The sequence below is a fragment of the Entelurus aequoreus genome, linkage group LG19, assembly GCF_033978785.1.
Source record: "Entelurus aequoreus isolate RoL-2023_Sb linkage group LG19, RoL_Eaeq_v1.1, whole genome shotgun sequence".
NCBI classification, from domain to species: domain Eukaryota; kingdom Metazoa; phylum Chordata; class Actinopteri; order Syngnathiformes; family Syngnathidae; genus Entelurus; species Entelurus aequoreus.
Window position 1 is genome coordinate 38408965 of NC_084749.1, and position 25776 is coordinate 38434740.

The window sequence follows — 25776 nt, forward strand, 5'->3', positions numbered from 1 at the left end:
CTCTCTCCACAGAGGAATGCTGTAGCTCTGACAGAATGACCATCGGGTTTTTGGTCACCTCTCTGACTAGACAAAGATGAATGCAGCAATGTACAGAGACATCCTGGATGAAAATCAACACTTCCCATCCAACCTGATGGCGCTTGCAAAGAGGAATGGGCGAAACTGCCCAAAGATAGGTGTGCCAAGCTTGTAGAATCGTATTCAAAAAGACTCGAGGCTGCAATTGCTGCTAAAGGTGCATCAACAACTGTAAATAGCTATGTACATGTGATTTTTGTTTTGTTTATTTTAATACATTTGCAAAAAAGTTTTAAACATGTTTTTTGCACTGTCATTCTGGGGTATTGTCTGTAGAATTTTAAAGGATAAAATGAATGTATTCCATTTTGGAATAAGGCTGTAACAATGTGGAAAAAGTGAAGCGCTGTGATATCATAATATCAATGCTACGGGGATAGTGTAAATGTGCTTTTTCAGTAAGTTTAAGCGGTAAAGGAAAAATACTTGGTGTTAGCGTTCAAGCTATGACAAGTTTTTTTCACATGACTCCTGTGGGGTTTTTTTTAAATTACACATACCATATTTATCGGACTATAAATCGCAGTTTTTTTCATAGTGTGACTTATACTCAGGAGCAACTTATGTGTGAAATTATTAACACATTACCGTAAAATATCAAATATTATTTAGCTCATTCACGTAAGAGACTAGACGTATAAGATTTCATCGGATTTAGCAAATAGGAGTGACAGATTGTTTGGTAAACGTATAGCATGTTGTATATGTTATAGTTATTTGAATGACTCTTACCATAATATGTTACGTTAACATACCAGGCACATTCTCAGTTGGTTATTTATGCGTCATATAACGTACACTTATTCAGCCTGTTGTTCACTATTCTTTATTTATTTTAAATTGCCTTTCAAATGTCTATTCTTGGTGTTGGCTTTTATCAAATACATTTCCCCAAAAAATGCGACTTATACTCCAGTGCAACTTATATATGTTATTATGCATTTTCGGCCGGTGCGACTTATACCCCGGAGCGACTTATACTCCGAAAAATACGGTAATATATGATGGTATCTAACTTCCTGTTTTTGAAATCTGCCCATTTAAGAGCTTGTGGTTTGAATTTTCTTGCTTTTCAAAAATTGTTACGCTGCATGTTTGGATTACATTCTTTTAGTTATATGGACATGTTTATTGATATTGAACAATTACCATAGCAACACAGACACAAGCCAGCAGCCAAGGTTTAAAAGTTGAAGTCAGCATATCCACAGTTACAAATGATTACAGTAAAACATTTTTTTATTGAACTTGTTTTTTGTTTTGTTTTCTCAATTTTGAGCTCTTAAAACTCAGGTGTTAAACCATGTTGTTGTTTTTTTCAAAATAAATTATCACTGAATTATCAATACTCTTGTCAGTAGTTTTAAGTGCTCGATCATTTTACCCAAACACATACTTGTAAATGGTAAAATCAGAGAAATGTATAATTTTCTAGTGGTATCTTATTATTTTCCATAGCTGTACAAAAACAATACAATTCAAAACTGTACTCAAATTCAAATCATATTACATTACATGTGACATAATAGCACAAATCCTGAGATACACTCTTCTTTTTATACAATGTATGATATTATACAAAAATACAGTTTCTGGCATGGATGAAGTATATTTAGAAAAAATACTTTCATACATCCGAATAAATGGATACATATTTAGTGAAATATAAACACAGCACAAAGGTTTTCCAACATACGAAGCCACAAAATAATGGTATTACACCTTACATTTGTCCTTGTGTATGTGAAATCCACTTTTAAAAATAAGTTAAACATTAAAAAAAAAAATGATAATCAATCTCAACAATGCTATTTTTACCCCGGCTATCAATGAGAAAAGCAACAAGGTTGTGACAAAAATGTGATATAAATTGTGAAAATCAAATTTCCATAGCAGACCCTCTATAAAAAAAGGGTCCTAGTATCAAATTATCCCCTAGTAAGTATGTTTTTATTCTTTGATCAGTCATAAATGAATTCATGCACTCCATGGTAGCGTTGAAGCACACTCCGCACAAACATTTCGAGGAGGTGCTGGAGTTTCTTCGTTTGAGCATTTGATGCTCGTGTTCTTCAGGTTTTGGTTTGTGAATGTTACAGTTGTATTGTTTGGAGTCAGTGCAGTAAGTCTGTTTGAGTTTCCTCACTTCTTGTGTGACCCGATCATGACCTTTGAGACAAAGTTGACAATTGCACTCGCTGGCTGCTCTGGGTCATGTTCGGCAAAGAGATGGCAAATATTTTCAGTCTCACTCTGAGATTTCCTCGCTACAAACCCAAAGATCCTGGGAGGAAAACAAATAGAGATATTTAGATTAGAGCTGTGCAGCAATTTAAAAAAATGAGCAATTGATTAAGAATGTTATGTAATTAATGAATCTAATGAATCTATTTTTCAATCTCCCCTAAAAATGTTGAGAAAAGCCACCCATCTATCCATTTTCTACCGCTTGTCCCTTTCGGGGTCGCGGGAGGTGCTGGAGCCTATCTCAGCTGCACTCCGGTGGAAGGCGGGGTACACCCTGGACAAGTCGCCACCTCATCACAGGGCCAACACAGATAGACAACATTAACACTAATTCACACACTAGGGCCAATTTAGTGTTGCCAATCAACTGATCCCCAGGTGCATGTCTTTGGAGGTGGGAGGAAGCCGGAGTACCCGGAGGGAACCCACGCAGGCACGGGGAGAACATGCGAATTCCACACAGAAAGACCCCAAGCCCGGGATTGAACCCAGGACCTTCGTATTGTGAGGCACATGCACTTAACCTTAAATGTCTTCTTCATCATTATTCCAAAAAAATAGCTTCATTAAAGGGGAAGTGCATTTTTGGGGGAATTTTGCCTATCGTTCACAGTCATTATGAAAGACATGACGATTGATGGATTTTTTATTTTTTTATGCATTCGAAATATTAAATGAGCATAAATAAAAGTCAGTTTACAGCGGAACCGATGGGAGCTTCACTATTTCACCCATAAAATCCGACAAATAACCATTCAAAAAGCGCCAACAACACTCAATTTACATTTTGTGACTAAATTATCAACCAAGTATTAGTGATATTGTTATTATAAGTGCTAATGCAGACAAACTATTTAGAACTGGCAAGGACAACACAAAAAACGTTTCTTTCCCCCGCTTCCTCCAACATGTTTTCTTTGCGAGGATTATGAGACGTTCTTCATCTAAACGGGAATATATGAACATCCGAGCAGTCGGCATTCTAATGACAGCAGACCGAATACAGTAAGTAATGTTTTATTATGTATGTTGGCTCTCATGAAGTCTGCAGTGAGCAGAATTCAGTGATGAAGAAAAAAAAGCAAACGTGATGTGTTTTTGAAATTAATGCGCGGTGTATGCTTAAAAGGATCAAAATACGTAAATATTAAATGCTATTATAAATGTGTCAGTTACTACATTACATATATACTTACATCATGTATATAAAACCCTACTGGAGGTGTTTGGATGTTTTGTAGGGGCTCTATAGGCAGAATTGAACAGCTCCCATGGGCTCCATTGTAAGCTGACTTTTTAATCACATTTATTAAATATTTAGAACGCATTAAAAAAAAAAATTCATCCGTCGTCATGTCTTTCATAATGATTGTGAATGATAGGCAAAATTCCAAGGAAAGTGCAGTTCCCCCTTAAAGGCCTACTGAAACCCACTACTACCGACCACGCAGTCTGATAGTTTATACATCAATGATGAAATCTTAACATTGCAACACATGCCAATACGGCCGGGTTAATATTATAAAGTGCAATTTTAAATTTCCCGCTAAACTTCCGGTTGAAAACGTCTTTGGATGATGACGTATGCGCGTGACGTAGCCAGTGAAACAGAAGTATCGGTACCCCATTGAAAACAATACAAAATAGCTCTGTTTTCATCTCATAATTCCACAGTATTCTGGACATCTGCGTTGGTGAATCTTTTGCAATTTGTTTAATGAACAATGGAGACTGCAAAGAAGAAAGTTGTAGGTGGGATCGGTGTATTAGCGGCTGGCTGTAGCAACACAACCAGGAGGACTTACTTGGATAGCAGACGCGCTAGCCGACGCTAGCCGCCAACCGCACGGATGATCGGATGAAGTCCTTCGTTGCGCCGTCGATCGCTGGAACGCAGGTGAGTACGGGTGTTGATGAGCAGATTAGGGCTGGTTGGCATAGGTGGAGCGCTAATGTTTTTAGCATAGCTCTGTGAGGTCCGGTTGCTAAGTTAGCTTCAATGGCGTCGTTAGCAACAGCATTTTTAAGCTTTGCCAGGCTGAGAATTATTAACCGTGTAGTTACATGTTCATGGTTTAATAGTATTGTTGATCTTCTGTCTATCCTTCCAGTCAGGGATTTATTAATTTTGTTTCTATCTGCATTTGAGCCAGATGCTATCACGTTAGCTCAGTAGCTAAAGAGCTTCGCCAATGTATTGTCGTGGAGATAAAAGTCACTGTGAATGTCCATTTCGCGTTCTCGACTCTCATTTTCAAGAGGATATAGTATCCGAGGTGGTTTAAAATACAAATCCGTGATCCACAATAGAAAAAGGAGAGAGTGTGGAATCCAATGAGCCAGCTTGTACCTAAGTTACGGTCAGAGCGAAAAAAGATATGTCTTGCGCTGCATTCTAGTCCGTCACTCTAACGTTCCTCATCCACAAATCTTTCATCCTCGCTCAAATTAATGAGGTAATCGTCGCTTTCTCGGTCCGAATCGCTCTAGCTGCATTGAAAACAATAGGAAAATATATGAGGAGGCGAACAACTGACTACGTCACGCTACTTCCAGTAGGGGCAAGGCTTTTTTTTAATCAGAGACCAAAAGTTGCGAACTTTATCGTCGTTGTTCTATACTAAATCCTTTCAGCAAAAATATGGCAATATCGCAAAATGATCAAGTATGACACATAGAATGGATCTGCTATCCCCGTTTAAATAAAAAAAATTCATTTTAGTAGGCCTTTAAGTCATTGATTGTTCTTAACAGTGGCCGACAGGGGCAAAGGCGTTGCAATGTCCAAAACATACACAAACAAAACACATGCAACTTCACAAAACACAACACACAAGTGCTGGGCAAACTCACAGCAATGTCCAACTCCCCCCCCCCCAAAAAAAACACATGCAAAATGAGGAAAACTAAACGGAAGTATACGATGAAACCGGAAGTTAGCTATGTAGGGCCAAATGGGGCAAAATTAAATAAATACATTTAATGTGTCATTAATTTATTTCATGTATAATCATATTTAATCATTCATCTAATTATTGAGTTAATTATTTCATGATCAAATTAATTATTTGTAATTATTTATTTCGTGATTTCATTATTTAACAATTTAATTACTGATTTCATTGTTTCATGATGTAATAATTTAATGAATTAATGACACATTTTAGCCATTATTTGAAGATCCATCCATCCATCTTCTTCTGCTTATCTGAGGTCGGGTCGCGGGGGCAGCAGCCTAAGCAGGAGAGTCCAGACTTCCCTTACCCCAGCCACTTCGTCCAGCCCCTCCCGGGGATCCGAAGATGTTCCCAGGCTAGCGTGTCCTGGGTTTTCCCCGTGGCCTCCTACTGATCGGACGCACCCTAAACACCTCCCCAGGGAGGCGTCCGGGGGACATCCTGACCAGATGCCCGAACCACCTCATCTGGCTCCTCTCAATGTGGAGGAGCAGCTGCTTTACTTTGAGCTCCTCCCGAAAGACCGAGCTTCTCACCCTATCTCTAAGGGAGAGTCCCGCCACCCGACGGGGGAAACTAATTTTGGCCGCTTGTACGCTATGAAGGCATGGAAGACAGACAACAACGGCTCAATGTCCCCCAGTCTAATTAAAAAACACCACTTGGGTTCAGATCGGGGATGGTGGGCCTCCTAATCACACCCTTCCAGGTCTCACTGTTGTTGTTCACATGAACGTTGCCACAGCAGAACAAAAGAGTCACAAGTAGAAGCGCTCTTTGGTTTGGTAGCCCTCCCCCCGCACCCCCAAGAACTACAAAGTGTTTGCCTTCAACCACCACCCAGCTCACACTGTACCGAACTACCTAGACTCCAACCGCACGTGGTGAACCCATTAGAAGGGGGACCCAGATTACCTCACCATCATCTGGATGAGGCACCAGGGGTAAAAAGCCCCTGACAACTGAGCTCTTAGGATTATTTAAATGCATAAACGTCTTAATTGCGATGAGGTAATGGCTCAAGAAGGAGTGTATAATATTTTGTGAATAACATAGACGGTCTAAAACTGAAGGGTAAAGTTGAGAAAACACATTAGTCCATCAAAAAGATGAGCATGAAAGTACGCACTTTGCTGTAGAATCACTGCCTCTTGTCCATCTGTGTGGAACAAAATAGTCATTAGATCCAACTATTTCCGAATAGCAACAGTAACTTAAGAAAGGCATAAAAAAACAAGTGTTTAAGTCCCAAGGACAGGGCTATTCAACTAAATTGCTCTGGGGGCCACATTTCCAGAAAGCTAAGGGCCCGGGGGTCAGACTGTGTCTTATTTGGTATAGTTCGGAAAACCAGTGTCCTCTACAGTAGACATTTGATTTTGGTCTATTTATTTTGTTAGCGTTACAGGTAGAGATGTCCGATAATGGCTTTTTTGCCGATATCCGATATCCCGATATTGTCCAACTCTTAATTACTGATTCCGATATCAACCGATACCGATATATACAGTCGTGGCATTAACACATTATTATGCCTAATTTTGTTGTGATGCCCCGCTGGATGCATTAAACAATGTAATAAGGTTTTCCAAAATAAATCAACTCAAGTTATGGAAAAAAAATGCCAACATGGCACTGCCATATTTATTATTGAAGTCACAAAGTGCATTATTTTTTTTAACATGCCTCAAAACAGCAGCTTGGAATTTGGGACATGGTCTCCCTGAGAGAGCATGAGGAGGTTGAGGTGGGGGTGGGGGGGTTAGAGGGTAGCGGGGGGTGTATATTGTAGCGTCCCGGAAGAGTTAGTGCTGCAAGGGGTTCTGGGTATTTGTTCTGTTGTGTTTATGTTGTGTTACTGTGCGGATGTTCTCCCGAAATGTGTTTGTCATTCTTGTTTGGTGTGGGTTGACAGTGTGGCGCATATTTGTACTTATACGGCTACCCTCAGTGTGACCTGTATGGCTGTTGACCAAGTATGCTTGCATTCACTTGTGTGTGTGAAAAGCCGTAGATATTATGTGATTGGGCCGGCACGCAAAGGCAGTGCCTTCAAGGTTTATTGGAGCTCTGTACTTCTGCCTACGTCCGTGTACTACTCCGTACAGCAGCGTTTTAAAAAGTCATACATTTTACTTTTTGAAACCGATACCAGTAATTTCCGATATCACATTTTAAAGCATTTATCGTCTCTAGTTACAGGAGCTGTTAGCTAGTCAAAAATCATCTATATGACAGCCTCTATGGTTTTTAGGAAGTATTTTTTAACCTAATTTTCAGCACACCATTTGAAAAAGCACAAATGATGAAAAAAAGAGGACCTAAAATTGGAACCCTGAGGAACTCCACTACTATATTTAAAAAGGTTAAACAAATGAACACGTGTTGCATCTAATGTAAACAAGCTACAGTAACACCTTAGTTACATAAATCACATTACAAAAAATGTTTAACTGTCAAAACGGAGAGGACTTAAAGGGGAGCCTTGAGGAACGCCTTAGTTATCACAAGTTTGGACCCCAGTGTTCTATGTTTGCTAGAAAGGTTGAAATGTCAACGTAAGGATCTGCCAATGTGTTTACAGTGGTCCTTACAACAGGAGCACTGTGATGTTTTTAGGAATTAGCTGCAAAAATATTTGTCTCCAAATTTCTGAACTAAACTTCAGAGCCGGTATAGTGTCATTCGCGGGCTGGATTTGGTCCCCAAGCCGCCAGTTGAATAGCCCTGTCCTAGGAGGTCAAACAAGTTGAATGCGAAATAAAACCAAATTCAACACATGTAAAATGTGTTGATTTCTGTATTGATTTTATGTGCCCAATAAAATTATTACTTCATCCTCTGTGATTGCGAAACCACGTCTCAACGTGCAAGGATGTGAGCTTGTGTTGTAAATGTAAACAACAATTACCTTCTGCCCTGCGGGTCCAGAGAACAGAAGATGACTGTGTTGACTGCATAGTGTCTTCTGAAAAACAGCCTTAAGGAATGATATATAGTTGAAATAGTGTATAATGAAAATAGAGTATTTATTTTGTGATTGTATTGTATTGTGCAGACATCCACACTTACTTCCTCTGGTTGTCTGTGAGTGTGATTCCCTGTGCTGACACCTTAAAGTGGACAACAGTCGAGGCTGACGGAGGGTCCATGGCGAGTGTCAGCGTGGTCGCTTTCTGAACTGCCTGGTGTCCCGTGAGAGACTCCAGTTCCACAGAGCCAAGGTACCACACATTACAAGCTACAAACATATTAAACACATATGTTTTATGAAACACAATATAAGTGGACTTGTTTTCTAATGCAGTGTTTTTCAACCACTGTGAGATACAGTCTGGTGTGCCGTGGAAGATGATGTAATTTCACCTATTTGGGTTAAAAATATTTTTTGAAAACCAGTAATTATAGTCTACAAATTATGTGTTGTTGAGTGTCGGTGCTGTCTAGAGCTCGGCAGAGTAACCGTGTAATACTCTTCCATATCAGTATGTGGCAGCAGGTAGCTAATTGCTTTGTAGATGTCGGAAACAGCAGGAGGCAGCGTGCAGAGAAAAAAGGTATCTAATGCTTAAACCAAAAATAAACAAAAGGTGAGTGCTCCTAAGAAAAGGCATTGAAGCTTAGGGAAGGCTATGCAGAACAAAACTAAAGCTGAACTGGCTACAATGTAAACAAAAACAGAATGCTGGACGACAGCAAAGACTTACTGTGGAGCAAAGATGGCGTCCACAATGTACATCCGAACATGACATGACTATCAACAATGTCCCCACAAAGAAGGATTAAAAACAACTGAAATATAATTCATTGCTTAAACAAAGTAGATGTGGGAAATATCACTCAAAGGAAGACATGAAACTGCTACACAGAAAATACCAAAAAAAAGAGAAAAGCCACCAAAATAGGAGCGCAAGACAAGAACTAAAACACTACACACAGGAAAACCGCAAAAAACTCCAAATAAGTCACAGCGTGATGTGACAGGTCGTGACGGTACACCTACATTGAGACAAGAGCTATATTAATGCATGGTTGGTTATGGTTTAAAGTCATATCCAACAATTGCGACAACGACTTTTTACTGTCAACTGCGCTTCATTTTTTAATTATTTCTGCTGGTGGTGTGCACCAATACAAAAAATGTGCCTTGGCTCAAAAAAGGTTGAAAAACACTGTTCTAGTGTATTGTACTATTATATTCTCTAAGTGCATAACACTAGTAAGATCTTGCAGTATAACACCGCAGCAAATCTAATCTCTTAACATGATTATCATAAGACAGAATTTGTGTGTATTGCATCGTAACTGAATCATACTAGCACAGTTAGTATAGAATTTCACAGAAACATTAATTGAATTATTTTGTTCTACCTGCCCCTTGCTTTAAAAGCTCGGCTGCTGAGTTTGTTGCCGTATTTGCCGACGAGTCACTGAGCTCCTCCAACGGGTCTGCAAGAAAAGTCACACAAAAAGGAGTCAATGCAAAAGAAACACACAAGCCTCTTTATTTTTATTAGCAGCAGACAAAATATTGAATTGCATCAAAACTCTTGCAATGACTTACATTGACATACATTTCTAACTTGGTTAAGATTTAATTTCCATATTGTGTAGACACGTTTCTGTTTAATACATGTATCACATTTACAGTAGTATAGAGCCTACCTCTGTCAGGCAGGATGAGCTTGCAGGGCAAAGCGAGAGGTGTGATGGAGTGTTGACACACCAGAGCAGTGAGACTTCCTGAGAGAAACACACAACATGAATTCATAATGAACATTAGACGGCAAGAACAACAGAAAAACCTAATAAAAAATGGAGAGTTTATCTGCAGACTTTCACAGGATAGCAATAACCAGTAATCAACAATAAACTGCTGACGGACTGCACTTAAAAAAAAGTAAATACAAGCTGTGTCTTTATTTGTTTATGTGCTCATTTCTGTACTTACATAGGGCCTAATCTACTAAGATCCCAAGTACCACACATTAAGAAGTGTGTGCAAATTATAAAATTGTGAATACTATTAGAGGGTGTGTTGCGGGTAATCTACTAAGACTGCATGGCGGAATTGATAACAAGTGCAAAAGTGGTGCTGACAGCCCTATTTAAAGGAGGTGTGAGGTGTCTACTGGCTGTTACCATGGAAAAACTTATTTACGGCACATCTACTGTATGAACTCCATCTTGTAGTGTTTTACGATATTGTTGAACATGCAGCACGTAACTATAATCTGTACCACCATTTCTGGGCAAAATAGAAAACACGATTTAGACAACAGAACCTTTTTTAGTATGACGAAGAAGTGCTGAAATGATCTTTACCCAAGAAAATGCACGTGGCAGAAGGTCAATGATATATATATATATATATATATATATATATATATATATATATATATATATATATATATATATATATATATATATATATATATATATATATATATATATATATATATATATATATATATATTAGGGGTGTGGGAAAAAAATCGATTCGAATTCGAATCGCGATTCTCACGTTGTGCGATTCAGAATCGATTCTCATTTTTAAAAAATCTATTTTTTATTTTTATTTATTTATTAAATTTTTTATTTTTATTTTTTTAAATTAATCAATCCACCAAAACAATACACAGCAATACCATATCAATGCAATCCAATTCCAAAACCAAAACCGACCCAGCAAAACTGCAATAAACAGAGCAATTGAGAGGAGACACAAACACGACACAGAACAAACCAAAAGTAGTGAAACAAAAATGTATATTATCAACAACAGTATCAATATTAGTTACAATTTCAACATAGCAGTGATTAAAAATCCCTCATTGACATTATCATTAGACATTAAAAAAAAAAAAAAAAGAACAATAGTGTCACAGTGGCTTACACTTGCATCGCATCTCATAAGCTTGACAACACACTGTGTCCAATATTTTCACAAAGATAAAATAAGTCATATTTTTGGTTCATTTAATAGTTAAAGCAAATTTACATTATTGCAGTCAGTTGATAAAACATTGTCCTTTACAATTATAAAAGTTTTTTTACAAAAATCTACAACTCTGCTTGCATGTCAACATATATATATATATATATATATATATATATATATAGTATATAAAGTACAGGCCAAAAGTTTGGACACACCTCATTTAATGTGTTTTCTTTATTTTCATAAGTATTTACATTGTAGATTGTCACTGAAGGCATCAAAACAAAAAAAACAAAAAAAATGGTGAAATAACTGAAAACATGTTTTATATTCTAGTTTCTTCAAAATAGCCACACTTTGCTCTGATTACTGCTTTGCAGACTCTTGGCATTCTCTCGATGAGCTTCAAGAGGCAGTCACCTGAAATGGTTTTCACTTCACAGGTGTCATAGTTTTGATGCCTTCAGTGACAATCGACAATGTAAATAGTCATGAAAATAAAGAAAACGCATTGAAATGAGAAGGTGTGTCCAAACTTTTGGCCTGTACTGTATATATATACATATATATATATATATATATATATATATATATATATATATATATATATATATATATATATATATATATATATATATATATATATATATATATATATACGTATACTGTAACTCCAATATAAAGAAGAAAAAAAATTAGCCCATATCTAGCACTAAAAATAGGCAAAACAATCTGTAAATAGAACAAGAAATTTGGTAGATAGACGAAAACCTCCAAACGCTCCAAACAAAGCAATGATCCAAGAACATACACACCAAATAACCAATGCAATGGAAAAATGTTTTACATAGTCACTGCAAAATTAGAAAACAAAACGAATCAGCAAATGCCAAAACACACTATCAAAAAAAAACAACTGCATGAAAGAAATGCTTCATATTCGCTAAACAAAACAGATGTTTGTCATGCTACCAGTGGAGCCAGACCCCGGGGATGTCCATCGTTAAAGACATTAGCGGGATGTCCACAAGAAGGTTGACTGACCTCTGAAGAGGCGGAATGAAAATTAAGATTTGAATTTAAGTCGTTGTAATATTAATATCAATAATTTAAAGCAACTGGTTTACATTGCTAATGTTATCATTGCTTGGTCTGGCCAACTTCCATTTTGTTCCTTAAAGTTGCAGCATTTCGCTTGTGCAGTCTTTGTAGGATTTGTATGTGGGTTTTTTTTGCATTTGCATTAATTAAAACATTGTATTTGTTGTTGATCCTGCAAGGTCTACGTGATTACAGTATTTCTTATTTTCAGCATTTTTTTTATGGTATTTTGCGTATTTCTCACAGTAAAAAAATCCTGTATGTGTATATTTGGCGAATCTAAAAAATACTACTCATATTCTAGTACAACAATCAACATTATGTAAGCATCATTTAGATTGAAAGGTGTAATACTTTCAGGTTGGGAATTATATTGACTGCAGCTGTAGTATTCTCACCAAAGTACGGTTCATTGGGGCAGCCTTTGAGACGAACTCCTTTCTGGGTGCACTCTATCAGGAAATGTCGAACCAGCTCATTGGATGCATCTGCAACTGCATAAACACAATATTATCATTAGGGCCCGAGCAGGAAAGTACCTGCAAAGGCCCTGTTGAAACTGCAATTTTGTATTATTATTATTATTTTCCTCCCACTTAGGACGCATTTTTGAGGCATTCGGCATACACGAAAACTCCCCAAATTTTGTACAGATGACCTATAGGGGTCTAATCGGATATTTTAGAGGTCCCGAAACAGAACTTCAAAATTTGGCTCGATAGCGCCCCCTTTAAAGTTGGGAAAAAAATTATAATTTAGCCCTTCGTCCCAGAATCGCTAGAGACGTCTTTCATGACAGGACGCACAAAAAAGTCTCAAGAACCCATATGAACATTTTAATTTCCCCTTGGGGATTAATAAAGTATTTCTGATTCTGATTCTGATTTCTGATGTGGAAACAGACAGGAAATAGGTGAGGTGGGCGGGACGGGCTCCGGGGGCGGGGTTATAGGGGGGAGGAGTATATTTATCGGTAGAATTCACTGAAATTCCAGTATATATATATATATATACTGTATATATATACAGTATATATATATCATACTTGCCAACCCTCCCGGATTTTCCGGGAGACTCGCGGAATTCAGCGTCTCTCCCGAAAACCTCCCGGAAGAAATGTTCTCCCGGAATTCAGCCGGAGCTGGAGGCCACGCCCCCTCCGGCTCCATGCGGACCTGAGTGGGGACAGCGGCGACAGTCTGTTTTCACGTCCGCTTTCCCACGATATAAACAGCGTGCCTGCCCAATCACGTTATGACTGTAGAATGATCGAGGGCCAGTTCTTGGTTTCTTATGTGGGTTTATTGTTAGGCAGTTTCATTAACGTCCTCCCAGCGCGGTAACAACACACAACAACAGCAGTCACGTTTTCGTCTACCGTAAAGCAGTTTGTCTGCCGTAAACAGCAATGTTGTGACACTCTTAAACAGGACAATACTGCCATCTACTGGATAGCCTACGGAACACTGAAATTCAAGTTTTTATTTTATTTATATGTATAATAAAATAAATATATATATATATATATATATATATATATATATATATATATATATATATATATAATATATATATATATATATATATATATATATATATATATATATATATATATATATATATATATATATATATAGCTAGAATTCACTGAAAGTCAAGTATTTCATACATATATATATATATATATACAGGTAAAATCCAGTAAATTAGAATATTTTGAAAAACTTGATTTATTTCAGTAATTGCATTCAAAAGGTGTAACTTGTACATTATATTTATTCATTGCACACTGATGCATTCAAATGTTTATTTCAATTTATTTTGATGATTTGAAGTGGCAACAAATGAAAATCCAAAATTCCGTGTGTCACAAAATTAGAATATTACTTAAGGCTAATACAAAAAAGGGATTTTTAGAAATGTTGGCCAACTGAAAAGTATGAAAATGAAAAATATGAGCATGTACAATACTCAATACTTGGTTGGAGCTCCTTTTGCCTCAATTACTGCGTTAATGCGGCGTGGCATGGAGTCGATGAGTTTCTGGCACTGCTCAGGTGTTATGAGAGCCCAGGTTGCTCTGATAGTGGCCTTCAACTCTTCTGCGTTTTTGGGTCTGGCATTCTGCATCTTCCTTTTCACAATACCCCACATATTTTCTATGGGGCTAAGGTCAGGGGAGTTGGCGGGCCAATTTAGAACAGAAATACCATGGTCCGTAAACCAGGCACGGGTAGATTTTGCGCTGTGTGCAGGCGCCAAGTCCTGTTGGAACTTGAAATCTCCATCTCCATAGAGTGGGGACAGCGGCGACAGTTGGGGGAAATTCAGCAAATATCAGATGTATCAGATTGTAGGTGGGTTTATGTTGTACCCCTCGCGTTCATATTTCACTGTTTGTTGCATTTCTGTTGCGTTTCACTTGATTGTAAAATATGTCGATCGAAAGGGGGTGTGACATTCATATGTTGTCAATATTCAGTGTTTTATCGTTCATAGAAAAATGTAAAAATTCCATTAAGTTTTTTAAGGCGGTCTGTCATAACGTTTTTAGCATTCAATCAGACATTATTGTGAGGTTTTGTATTTGTGTTCCTAAAAATAGATATACCGGCCCCCAGACACATTTTTTTCTCTAAATGTGGCCCCCGAGTCAAAATAATTGCCCAGGCCTGACTTAACTGCATGACAACTGTGGCGCAATTATCGCCCCCTGGTGGTGATATACTATAACATGCATAACTTCCTCACCCATGCTCCGATCTTCCTGATTATTTGTATGGTGGGTTGAGGTGTAGGATGGGACACAATTGCATTACTACTGCGGCACTTTTATCGCCTCCTTGTGGTGAAAAATTATAATTGTCACTCGGGATCTTTCTGTGTGGAGTTTGCATGTTCTCCCCGTGACTGCGTGGGTTCCTTCCGGGTACTCCGGCTTCTTCCCACCTCCAAAGACATGCACCTGGGGATAGGTTGATTGGCAACACTAAATTGGCCATAGTGTGTGAACGGGAGTGTGAATGTTGTCTGTCTACCTGTGTTGACCCTGCGATAAGGTGGCGACTTGTCCAGAGTGTACACCGCCTTCCGCCCGAATGCAGCTGAGATAGGCTCCAGCACCCCCCGCGACCCCAGAAGGGACACGCGGTAGAAAATGGATGGATGGATAACTACCTTCCATATACTCCAATCTTCCTGAAGTCTTTGATGGTGGGTCGAGGTGTTGAGTGGGACACAACTGCATTACTATTGTGGCACCTCTATTGCCCCCTTGTGGTGAAAGTGTATGACTGTTATAGCTTCCGTCCACATGCTCCAATCTTCCTGAAATATTTGAAGTTGGGTCCGGGTGTTGCGTGGGGCGCAACTGCATAACTACTACGCCGCATTTATCACCCCTACTGGTGAAAAATTATAACTCTCATAACTTCAGTCAACATGCTCCAATATTCCCAAATTTTCTTATGGTGGGTCGGGGTGTTGGGTGAGACCTTACGGCATGAATACTGCAGCACCTTTATTGCCCCATTGTGGTGAAAAAATATAATTTTTATAACTTTTTTTTACATGCTCCAATCTTCGTTCCAAAGTTGTTGGTGGTTTGAGGTGTTGGGTGGGACGCAACTGCATAACTACTATGGGATAGGATAGGATAGGATAGGATAGGATAGGATAGGTCTTTATTGTCATTGCAACAAGTACAATGAAACTATGTTTTCAGCACAAACCCGTTTAAGATTAGACAAACAAACAGTGTACAGGGTTACAGAACAGGAACGCTGATGGGTCGCCACGAGGTGCCCCGTAAAAGGTGGGAAAAAGGTCAAATGCTGGGGAAGAAGATGATTAAAAAAATACAATCTAGACTGGGCTCCTAAGGGGGCCTAGTCTGGAGTGGGAAAAAACCTCCATGCCATGTACACATAAACATGTTACATTTAATCACGACAACTCGCAACAGGGGGCAGGGGAGTTGGGGCCCTGGAGGTCGACTACTGCTATGAAGTGCTGCCAGCCGTCCATCACCCCGAAGGGGAATCAAGCGGTGGTGAAGGTGTGGGGTGGGAAGGGGGTGTGTGTGTATATGCCCATTGTCTTGGGTGTGTCGATGTAGCGTTCACGTTCATAGGCCTGGGGCCGTTCTGCATGCAAGCAAAAGTTTGACTCCAGGTGTCGTTGAGGAGGGAGGGAGGTCAAAAGCGTCCATCATTGAGGTGTCCTCGGGGATGTTTTCAGAACAGCCTGCTCCTGTTGTTGGAGCGTCAATGCCATTCGAGGGAGTCAAATCGTAGATTAGGATTTTTGTTTTTCCGCGAGCAGACATTACAATGGCTTGTCTGTTTTTCACCACTAGGGCGCGATAAACGCGCCATAGGATAGCATTCCTATCCTATCCTATCCTAGTGGTGAAAAATTATAACTCTCATAACTTCTATCCACATGCTCCAATCTTCTCAAAATGTTTTATGGTGGGTCAGGGTGTTGGGTGATACCTAACAGCATGAACACTGCAGAACATTTTTTGGACCCTTGTGGTGAAAAATTATAACTGTCATAACCTCCTAACACATGCTCCGATCTTCCTGAAAGTTTTGATGGCGTGTCGGGGCATCGGTTGGGACTTGACCGCAAGCGTCGTGCGTGCCGGCCGACACGCGTAAACCCCTCAGTGCAAAGGGGGCAATGGCCCGTTCAATGGTGCTAACAGCTTTAAATATATTCGCATTTGTATATTTGCATTTGACTTGTTTCCGCTTACCTTTTTTACTGTGTGCGCTGTGAAACGCAGATGGAGGGGGTGTGGCCACTTTCATAGCCAGTCCATACGCTCCCCGGAATGAATGACTGTCTCTGACAATGAAAGAACCTGCTACTTTATCCTTTAACACTGAAATAGCTATCAGGAAAAATAACAAAAAGGTAAGACAACATTAGAATTGTAAGTACAGTAATATTGTATTGTTAAAGTACTGGACGCTACTATTACATTATATTTACCTTGGTCTCTGGAAATATCAGGCTTGTACCAGAACTTAGAAATGTCTTGGACAAATTTCACAGTGTCCTGCTTACTGCCGAAATCTAAAAATGTAGAACAAAATGTACGGGGTCACTAAACTCAAAATGAAAATTGTAATTATGTGCATAAAACTAAAACATACCACACAAATAATATATGTAATTTTGTTCAATTTAAAATACACCTTTTGTGATACTAAACACAAAAAAAGTAAGGATTAGTCACAGTATTTTTAAATAAGGAATATAATTACCACAAATACCTATTGTAACATACTGCTTATCTAACATCACAGATATTGGACATGAATTAGTTGTATTACAATTAAAGTAACTAACTCTATATATATATATATATATATATATATATATATATATATATATATATATACCAGTGAAGTTGGCACGTTGTGTAAATTGTAAATAAATACAGAATACAATGATTTGCAAATTATTTTCAACATATATTAAAAGCGTAGGAAAGCTTAACAGATCTTGGTTCAAAGCGCGGACCCCTACAAATAGGAAGTGACTGTGATATTGACTAGTGACATTGAAACTTTTATGTAAAACCAACACAGGATTACAAATCCATTCTCTTTTGCATCATTGCCTTTTTTATACGATGATCATTGTTTCTGTACTTCTGTTAGAGTTTGCTGTTTGATGTTGCAGTTTGACATTACTGTCTATAATTTTTCTGTATGAAAATGTTAATAATAAAGAGAATATGTTACGTTTTATAAAAGAAATGCCTTTTATTATTTTCAACTAGCATAAGAAATTATAGATATTTATTAAGATGACAAAAATAAAAGAAATGAAGATATAAAACATAATATAACGGAAAAAAAAGAGAAATTGAAAAAATAAATGAATATAAAAAATGTGTGGATAATTGCCTTTTATTATTTTCAACTAGCATAAGAAATGAAAGATAGATATTTATTAAGATGACAAAAATAACAGAAATGAAGATATAAAACATAATATAACGGGGGGAAAAAGAGAAATTGAAAAAATTAATTAATATAAAAAATGTGTGGATAATTGCCTTTTATTATTTTCAACTAGCATAAGAAATGAAAGATAGATATTTATTAAGATGACAAAAATAAAAGAAAAGAAGATATAAAACATAATATAACGGAAAAAAAAGAGAAATTGAAAAAATAAATGAATATAAAAAATGGGTGGATAATTGCCTTTTATTATTTTTAACTAGCATAAGAAATGAAAGATAGATATTTATTAAGATGACAAAAATAAAAGAAATGAAGATATAAAACATAATATAACGGGAAAAAAAGAGAAATTGAAAAAATAAATGAATATAAAAAATGTGTGGATAATTGCCTTTTATTATTTTCAACTAGCATAAGAAATGAAAGATAGGTATTTATTAAGATGACAAAAATAAAAGAAATGAAAATATAAAACATAATATAACGAAAAAAAAGAGAAATTAAAAAAATAAATGAATATAAAAAATGTGTGGATAATTGCCTTTTATTATTTTCAACTAGCATAAGAAATGAAAGATAGGTATTTATTAAGATGACAAAAATAAAAGAAATGAAAATATAAAACATAATATAACGAAAAAAAAGAGAAATTTAAAAAATAAATGAATATAAAAAATGTGTGGATAATTGCCTTTTATTATTTTCAACTAGCATAAGAAATGAAAAATAGATATTTATTAAGATGACAAACATAAAAGAAATGAAGATGTAAAACATAAATATAACGGAAAAAAAAGAGAAATTTAAAAAATAAATGAATATAAAAAATTTGTGAAAAACAGTATACTGAGTTTTTCACATGTTTTTCTTATTTTTGTTGTAACAATGCACAACAGAGCTTGATAATCGTGTCAGATCCTGATTTAAAGCGTCAGGATCGCATCAAAGCATAATAAAGTTCAATAAAGCGTGATTTAAAGCTTATCAAAGCGGGATCAAAGCGCGAGGAACGGTAACAAAGCGGCAACTAATTCGTATCAGAGCGTATCAGAGCGTATCAAAGCGTATCAAAGCATAACATTACTTCAGAGATCGGGATATTCATGGAAAAATTGCCAAAAATGACGGCGCTTTGCTCGCCGCTTTAAAGCGCGGCAAGCGCCGTTGGTGTGAACCAGGCATAAATTCTAAGTTAAGGATTATTTGCAAAACAAAAATTAAGTTTCTCAGTTCCAACATTAAATATCTTGTCTTTGCCATCTATTCAATTGAATATAAGTTGAAAAGGATTTGCAAATCATTGTATTCTGTGTTTATTTACGATTTACACAACGTGCCAACTTCACTGGTTTTGGGTTTTGTATATAGCCTATTATTTGCGCACTATTAATTAGTGATATCACCGAAAATTTGGCCGCACAACAAAAACTTTGATCACCGAAAAATGCTTATACATATATATATATATATATATATATATATATATATATATATATATATATATATATATATATATATATATATATATATATATATACATATATATATATATATATATATATATATATATATATATATATATATATATATATATATATATATATATATATATATATATATATATATATATATATATATATTGACTAGGAAAGTTGTTTGGATTGAGTCATATAAGTAAAGGCTGTGCTGTGCTCTTTTAAAAACACAATTCATGGTCATGAACTTGAATTACTCACATCACCCACAAATTGCTGCAAAGTTGCAGCATTAAAATTGTGAGATAGTTAAAGTACCAGTAAAGTCGAAAAACAAAGCTGACGATATGCTTAAAAGGGCACTGCACATCTTCTGTAATGTTGCCTATTGTTCACTATCAATATGAAAGACATGGCGACGGGCGTATTTAAAAAATAAAGTATTTTACATAATACATAAAAGCGATCAAATGTCTGCTTAGAATGGAGCCTATAGGAGGCGCTCTATTTTGCCTATAAAGCCCTTAAAGAAACATCAGTGTGTAAAGGATTATTTTTTAGGTTAAGGTTTCATATACATGCAGTAAGTATATGTAACGTAGTAATGGCCACATTTATATTAAAGGCCTACTGAAATGATTTTTTTAAATTTAAACGGGGATAGCAGATGCATTCTATGTGTCATACTTGATCATTTCGCGATATTGCCATATTTTTGCTGAAAGGATTTAGTATAGAACAACGACGATAAAGTTCGCAACTTTTGGTCTCTGATAAAAAAAAGCCTTGCCCCTACCGGAAGTAGCGTGACGTAGTCAGTTGATCGCCTCCTCATATTTTCCTATTGTTTTCAATGCAGCTAGAGCGATTCGGACTGAGAAAGCGACGATTACCCCATTAATTTGAGCGAGGATGAAAGATTTGTGGATGAGGAACGTTAGAGTGAAGGACTAGAATGCAGTGGAAGACATGTCTTTTTTCGCTCTGACCGTAACTTAGGTACAAGCTGGCTCATTGGATTCCACACTCTCTCCTTTTTCTATTGTGGATCACGGATTTGTATTTTAAACCACCTCGGATACTATATCCTCTTGAAAATGAGAGTCGAGAACGCGAAATGGACATTCACAGTGACTTTTATCTCCACGACAATACATCGACGAAACACTTTAGCTACGGAGCTAACGTGATAGCATCGTGCTTAACTGCATATAGAAACAAAATAAATAAATCCCTGACTGGAAGGATAGACAGAAGATCAACAATACTATTAAACCAGGGACATGTAAATACACGGTTAATGCTTTCCAGCCTGGCGAAGCTTAAAAATGCTGTTGCTAACGACGCCATTGAAGCTAACTTAACTACGGAGCTAACGTGATAGCATCGTGCTTAACTGCATATAGAAACAAAATAAATACATCCCTGACTGGAAGGATAGACAGAAGATCAACAATACTATTAAACCAGAAACATGTAAATGTGGGACGGCGTGGCGAAGTTGGTAGAGTGGCCGGGTCAGCAATCGGAGGGTTGGTGGTTACTGGGGTTCAATCCCCACCTTCTACCATCCTAGTCACGTCCGTTGTGTCCTTGGGCAAGACACTTCACCCTTGCTCCTGATGGCCTGATGGCTGCTGGTTAGCGCCTTGCATGGCAGCTCCCGCCATCAGTGTGTGAATGTGTGTGTGAATGGGTAAATGTGGAAATACTGTCAAAGCGCTTTGAGTACCTTGAAGGTAGAAAAGCGCTATACAAGTATAACCCATTTATCATTTATTTATTTAAATACACGGTTAATGCTTTCCAGCTTGGCGAAGCGCTCCACCTACGCCAGCCAGCCCTCATCTGCTCATCAACACCCGTGCTCACCTGCGTTCCAGCGATCGACGGAAGGACGAAGGACTTCACCACGATCATCCGTGCGATCGGTGGCTAGCGTCGGCTAGCGCGTCTGCTATCCGAGTCAAAGTCTTCCTGGTTGTGTTGCTGTAGTTCGCCGCTAATACACCGATCCCACCTACAACTTTCTTCTTTGCCGTCTCCATTGTTCATTAAACAAATTGCAAAAGATTCACCAACACAGATGTCCAGAATACTGTGGAATTATGAGATGAAAACAGAGCTATTTTGTATTGTATTCAATGGGGTACCGATACTTCTGTTTCACTGGCTACGTCACGCGCATACGTCATCATCAAAAGACGTTTTCAACCGGAAGTTTAGCGGGAAATTTAAAATTGCACTTTATAAGTTAACCCGGCCGTATTGGCATGTGTTGCAATGTTAAGATTTCATCATTGATATATAAACTATCAGACTCCGTGGTCGGTAGTAGTGGGTTTCAGTAGGCCTTTAACATTTAATATTAACACATTTTTCTAATTTTAAGCATAATTAAAAAAACATCACAACGTTCGTTTTTGTTTTTCTAACAACATCTCTGATTACTTATCAATGCAGACTTCATTAGAGCCAACACACATCATAAAACATCACTTACTGTACAAGGTCTGACTGCTAGGATTTGTATATATTACCGTTTCGATCAAGAATGACTCATAATCCAAGCGAAGAAAAGGGTTTTGTGTCGTTCTCGCCAATTCCTGGTCTAAATTGGCCATCAAAGTGAACCACCTTGTCGAAATATGCCCTCTTTCTTCTACTATCCAGGTGAGATTCATGATTTTTTGATGTACAATAAAGTTTGACGAGCAAGGAAGCGAGGAAGCAGCTGATCAGTCAATCATGTCAACATTGGCACTCAAGCTCGTAATCACGGCGCCGCTATAAATAGTTTGTCTGCGTTAGTACTATTCATCCATCCATCCATTTTCTACCGCTTATTCCCTTCGTAAATATTCAAGTCACAAATTTAAAATGAGTATTGTTGGCGGTTTCTGGATTGTTATTCATTGGGATTTACGGTCGGAATGAAGGACCTCAAATTGGCTCCGCTGTAAGCAGATTTTTATTTACATTTATTTACAAGTTCAGAATACATTAAAAAAAATCCATCCGTCGTCATGTCTTTCATAATGATTGTGATGATAATATCGGACTGCCGATATTATCGGCCGATAAATGCTTTTAAAATGTAATATCGGAAATTATCAGTATCAGTTTCAAAATTATCGGTATCGGTTTCAAAAAGTAAAATATATGACTTTTTAAAATGTCGCTGTGTACACGGACGTAGGGAGAAGTACAGAGCGCCAATAAACCTTAAAGGCACTGCCTTTACGTGCCAGCCCAGTTACATAATATCTACGGCTTTTCACACACACAAGTGAATGCGAAGCATACTTGGTCAACAGTCATACAGGTCACGCTGAGGGTTGCCGTATAAACAACTTTAACACGGTTACAAATATGCGTCACACTGTGAACCCACACCAAACAAGAATGACAAACACATTTCGGGAGAACATCTGCACCGTAACACAACATGAACACAACAGAACAAACACCCAGAACCCCTTCCGTGTTTCCCACACATTCATTTATTTGTGGCGGCCTGCCACGAAAGAATTACGTCCGCCACAAATAAAAAAAATAAAAATAAATTATTTTGTTTTTTTTTTGTTTTTCTTTTTGTTTTTGTCCTCTCCAGCTTCACAGGCAAATCATATAGTTGATGTAGATGCCCATATCGGCTGTTCAGATTTACTTTACAAAAGAGAAGTGTAGGATACTTCTCTTGTTGCCTTATTTGTATTTGACTTTATTAAATGTATTTATATTAGAAACACAACATGTGTATATAACAAAGGGTGCAAAGTCTGCAGGCAGTAGGAAACACATGGTTAAGTGTAGGGAGTAAAACTGATGGCAGTCTAAAGTTCAAGATTTTTGGAGCTCTATGTTCAGTGGATCAGATGTTTGATGAAGCTCTGTGTCTATCTACCACCACTACTGTTTTCTGTTTATTTGTTACTGACTGTGGCAGGACACATCTGCCTCTGTTTCACTTTATGTTGCTGGTAAATAATATGGTTGTAGTAGTAGGCTAAAGTTAAATTATTTAGAATGCACTAATTAAAGGGGCAGAGCTTTGAGACATTTTAGCTTTTATATTTTATAAGATATATTTTTTTTAAGAACCACAATTAATAAATATATTTCAGTGAATAACTTATTGTTCAAATCTGTATATAAATATGTACATAAAGTGTTGTAATTATATTGTAAAATGGATGGATGGATGGATGGATGGATGGATTGACGATTAAAACAAAACTGTTGTTATTAATTAGTAAGTATACATTTTTGAGCCTTTTTAGAGAAAATCATATTGTAGTAAATTATGCAAATTACTCGATGATGTCATGGTGACCACGCCCATGGCCACGCCCATAACCACGCCCCCACTGCCATCATATCTTGGCAGTTTATGGGAAACACTGCCCTGGCAGCACTAACTCTTCCGGGATGCTACAATGTACACTCCCCGCTGCCCCCCCCCCCCCAACCCCGCCCACCTCAACTTCCTCATGCTCTCTCAGGAAGAGCATGTCCCAAATTCCAAGCTGCTGTTTTGAGGCATGTTAAAAAAAATAATGCACTTTGTGACTTCAATAATAAATATGGCAATGCCATGTTGGCATTTTTTTCCATAACTTGAGTTGATTTATTTTGGAAAACCTTGTTACATTGTTTAATGCATCCAGCGGGGCATCACAACAAAATTAGGCATAATAATGTGTTAATTCCACGACTGTATATATCGGTATCGGTTGATAAGATAATTAAGAGTTGGACAATATCGGATATCGGCAAAAAAGCCATTATCGGACATCTCTATTGTGAACGATAGGCAAAATTCCCCAAAAAGGGCAGTTCCCCTTTAATTGTGTTCCATTGTATCCATTAAACTACAAAACCCAAAACCAATGATGTTAATAAAATAAATAAAAACACACAATACAATGATTTGCAAATCCTTTTCAACTTATATTCAATTGAACACACTGCAAACACAATATATTTATTGTAGCTTGTTACTGCCCATCACTGCCCATTATACCCTCTCTAAAAACATTGGAAACTGCCAACAATACTAAATTTACACGTCATGACCTGAAAATTAACCAACTATGAGCGATACTGTTATTATAGGCGCCAACACATACGGCCTATTTTAGCGGCGCATTGATAGCAGTGAACAAACACTTGCTTGCGCTGCTATTGTTGCCACACTAAGCCGACGGTTGATCATGCTCCATCTCAAACTTGGTAAAAGTTAATTCTGGATTATAATTCATGCATCTTTCCCCTGGTAGCAGACACATGTGGCCATGGACCGAGAGGCTGCCACCTATGCTGTTAATGCTATAGTTTTTCAATAAAACTACATCCATTTAGCACTCAGCTTCTAAAATGTATTATTCATCCTCTTTGTGTTTGGGCTCAAAAATATAAGGTTCTGGATCATAATTTATCCCAAAGTAATCTTTGTTGGCTCCCACAAAGTCTGCTTGATTAGCATTGTTGTTGATGGGGAAGGGATCTGTGGTTGCTACTTCTACGTCGCGGATCATGTGACTGGCTTGCTCATTATCTCCCCAAATGGCTTGGGAATGTCTGTGAGATTTATGTTATTTTGATCATATCTATGTATTCGCAAACTGTGGAAGTCTTTTGGTGTCATAAATCAGATATATATGATGATAGCTTCAATATAGAGGCAACTTGTTATTCCACTCTACTGGTACTTTGAAATGAATTAGAAAAAACTCCACGGGCCGGATTACTTATCAAACTCATGACGTCTCGTGGGCCAAATTGGAGACAGCTGCGGGCCGCACTTGCTTTAAGCAGAAATGAGTGGGTTCTTATGGGTTAATTAGGCTGACATAATATATATACATTCACAAAATAACTAGCAGAAAGTACCCTGGGGTCTCATGTATAAAGGGGCTACTTTGATACTGAAAGTGTACGCAAAATATAGTTTAAAGAGCGAGGCGAGCGTCGAACATAGAAAT

General features: G+C 37.4%; 1 protein-coding gene across 4 annotated transcripts in view; it reads right to left on the reverse strand.

Annotated features, from left to right (window-relative positions):
• Positions 1 to 1236: 1236 nt before the first annotated feature.
• tns3.2 (tensin 3, tandem duplicate 2) overlaps positions 1237 to 25776 on the reverse strand; it is a 130243-nt gene continuing 105703 nt past the window's right edge. For 3 of the 4 annotated variants that reach the window (XM_062028493.1, XM_062028495.1, XM_062028494.1), the window contains 9 exons: positions 17329 to 17412; positions 17090 to 17227; positions 12726 to 12821; positions 9951 to 10028; positions 9657 to 9734; positions 8358 to 8526; positions 8197 to 8265; positions 6415 to 6444; positions 1237 to 2365 (listed from right to left, as the gene is read on the reverse strand). In XM_062028493.1, coding sequence (XP_061884477.1) covers positions 2224 to 2365; positions 6415 to 6444; positions 8197 to 8265; positions 8358 to 8526; positions 9657 to 9734; positions 9951 to 10028; positions 12726 to 12821; positions 17090 to 17227; positions 17329 to 17412 — 884 coding nt within the window. In that variant the 3' untranslated portion in view covers positions 1237 to 2223. The remainder of the gene's footprint in view (positions 2366 to 6414; positions 6445 to 8196; positions 8266 to 8357; positions 8527 to 9656; positions 9735 to 9950; positions 10029 to 12725; positions 12822 to 17089; positions 17228 to 17328; positions 17413 to 25776) is intronic. The other variant, XM_062028496.1, reaches the window with a different exon arrangement.